This window comes from Nicotiana sylvestris, chromosome 4, assembly GCF_000393655.2.
Source record: "Nicotiana sylvestris chromosome 4, ASM39365v2, whole genome shotgun sequence".
Classification (NCBI taxonomy): Eukaryota; Viridiplantae; Streptophyta; class Magnoliopsida; order Solanales; family Solanaceae; genus Nicotiana; species Nicotiana sylvestris.
Genome location: NC_091060.1, coordinates 2,565,905 through 2,568,802, shown reverse-complemented (window position 1 = coordinate 2,568,802; position 2,898 = coordinate 2,565,905). Strand labels below are relative to the sequence as shown.

The 2,898-nt window shown below is 39.6% G+C and overlaps 1 protein-coding gene across 1 annotated transcript; it reads left to right on the top strand.

Moving 5' to 3' along the window:
• Nucleotides 1-702: 702 nt before the first annotated feature.
• LOC138889111 (uncharacterized) lies at nt 703-1,782 on the top strand. Its single transcript, XM_070171672.1, has one exon. The coding sequence runs from the start codon at nt 703-705 to the stop codon at nt 1,780-1,782; it is 1,080 nt and encodes a 359-aa protein (XP_070027773.1).
• Nucleotides 1,783-2,898: the final 1,116 nt, after the last annotated feature.

Below are 2,898 nucleotides of genomic sequence, written 5' to 3'. Positions count from 1 at the left end.
AGTCTGTTGTCTACCCATATGTTCTTTTCAAACATTCTCAAAAATATGAAGTCTGTATTTTTGTTTGTTTTTTTGATGGCTTGTAACAACATTATTTTGAGTAATAAAAAAAATTGTTTTTTGTGACACGAACTACGCTTGGTCTGATTCGTGCAGGGTCACGATACGTAGGCAATCTTTATAGGATTCGGCTTTCAGTGCCTGGTTTTCTTTGGCTAATTTGTTCTTTTCACCCTGCTCCGAGGCTACTTGAACGTTGTTTTCAAACATAAGCCTTTCAATTTGTCGCTTCAGCTTCCCGATTTCAGACCCGATTATTGAGAATGAAGTTTATCTCTCTCAATGTCGCAACACTCATTTCGTAGTCCCTTTTTACTTGCCATAGGTGCTCTCTCCGTGATGCTGTAACTTTGGCCCACCTGACCCGCATTCTTGTTATACAAGCCTTGGATCTCTCCAAGTCTTGTACTAAGTCTGAATTTATAGAACATGAAATCCTACATGCAAAATGCGACATTTTTTTTGTATTTTTATTAATTTAATAAATAAAAATGCACAGACAAATACAAATAATTATTCAAAATATCACAAAATATCACAAAATTGCACATCAAGAAAAATCATTTTATTTTTGAATTTTTTGGGAGTAATTCTCATATTGGGCAAAAATCACGTGCTTACATTAAGTCAGCATGGGATTATATGAGAAGAAGAGACGAACCAAGAACAGCTTATAGGATGATTTGGGTAAAGGGACTGCCTTTTAAAATAGCATTTTTCATGTGGAAAGTATGGAAATCAAAGCTACCTTTAGATGATTTCTTGAAAAGGGTAGGCTACTGTATGCCATCAAAATGTTGGTGTTGTGTACAGCCTGACGAGGAATCTCTTCAGCACTTGTTTTTTAGATCAGAAATTGCAAAGACAACTTGGAAGTATTTTCTATCGAGGGCAGGAATAGCTATGGAGGAATTAACATTGCACCAATCAATCACAAAATGTTGGACTGCAAATGTGTGCTTAAGGCTCAAACCAGTAATGCAAGCACTCCCCTCATGTGTAGTCTGGGAACTCTGGAAAAGAAGAAATAGTATGAAGTATGGTGATGTTGTGACAACTAGCAGGGTGATTTATCAAGTTTCATCAAATCTCCCGGCATTGGTGAAAGTGAGAAAGACTGGGATGGACATGGTACCTCACAAATGGCAAGATCTATTAGCTATGATGGAAAATTTCACTCCTAAACTTAAGGTTACCAAAGTCATGTGGGAATTTCCAAGTGCAAGATGGCTAAAAGTTAATACGGATGGTGCATCGAGGGGAAATCCAGGCAGGAGCTCAATAGGTTTTTGTATAAGAAATGAAAATGGTGATATAGTCAAGTCATTAGGGAAGGAGATTGAGGAGACAACAAACATAGTAGCTGAAGCGAAGGCCATGGTAGAAGCACTAAGGTTATGCAGATTTCAACAATACTCTCATGTATGGCTTCGAACTGACTCAATGTTATTAAAAAAGATAATGGATGGGATCTGGAAACCACCATGGATCATATTTGAGCAGGTAGAGGAAATGATGCAACTAATGAATGGGGGCAATTACACAGTTACTCATATTCATAGGGAGGGCAACAAGCTGGCAAATCACTTGGCTAATTATGCTTTAGATCATGGAGAAATAGAATGCCAACAATTTTGGCATCTAGATGCACAGGGAAGGAGGTTAGTTAATGAAGATAAGCTGCAATGTCCAAGTCTAAGGGTGAAGGTGGATAGGAGATAAGAAGCAAAGAGAAAGGAAGAGCATTCAATCCACTGGGAGGACATTAAAGCAGGTGCAAAAGGGTTTAAAGAAAAATAGGATGGATCGAGACTTCCATGTAGTGTTATGGAGAGCATGCGATTCTCCTCAAAATGGGAGCATGGAAATCATGATGGGCATATCAAGTTCTGGACAGAAATAGATGCCAATTCGTTTGGAGTTTGCACCAGCATGCTAGGGAATTTCGAGGATTTGCAGGTCTATAATTGTTTAATGCTGGAAGTTGAAGGGCACTCGAGAACTGGTCAAACGAGTGGAACAAACATCAGCATGCGTTTTGGAAGCATAAGACAAACCAACTGCTTGACAAAAGCTGGATGCTCACTTTCTGAATGCTACAAACAAACGACTAAGCTAGAGAAGCTTACACACACAGGGGCGCAACAATCAGCGTGGTGGAAAACTCGTGTTTTCGAGGAAAAGTTGAGCAAACATTCACAACTTTTTATTTTGTTTATTGCACGCCTGTTTAATTGGAGCATATGCATGCCTGCATACTTGGGAAGCTACAGATTCAATACTAAAAAGGAGCTCTCGAGGCTATCAAAAGGCATAGAAGCGTGCATGAAGTTCCAAAAAGAAGAGGTGTTGGGATTCCACATTCAAATGTTCAAGCATGCCTCACAACCTTTTATTATTTTAAAGCATTCTCTTTGGGACCTCTTGCAACGCATGCTGCTTGTTACAGCTTCTGCTGGAGCACGCTGTTCAACATTGCAGCCCACGAGGAGTAGCTCCTTTAAATGCACGTATGCTTCATCATCGCAAGGGGTGAGCGTGACTTTTGAAGGAAGCAAGAAGGCATGAGCATGGGGATTACAATGCACGCCTGTAGTTTATTACAATGCATGATGCATCATGGGCTAATTCAGTACTGGGCTTCGTCTGTATTTTTAATACATTGCACGCAGCATCGTGGGCTTCACAGCTTTATCTTTCTTTATTCCAAGCGTGTCATTTGGAACCATATGCAGACATCATCAAATTAACGAGAGATTTGGAGCAAAACAATAGGCAGCACCACTTTAATGGAGTTTGCACCAACATTCTTTTGGAAATGCAATGGAAAAGTTTGCA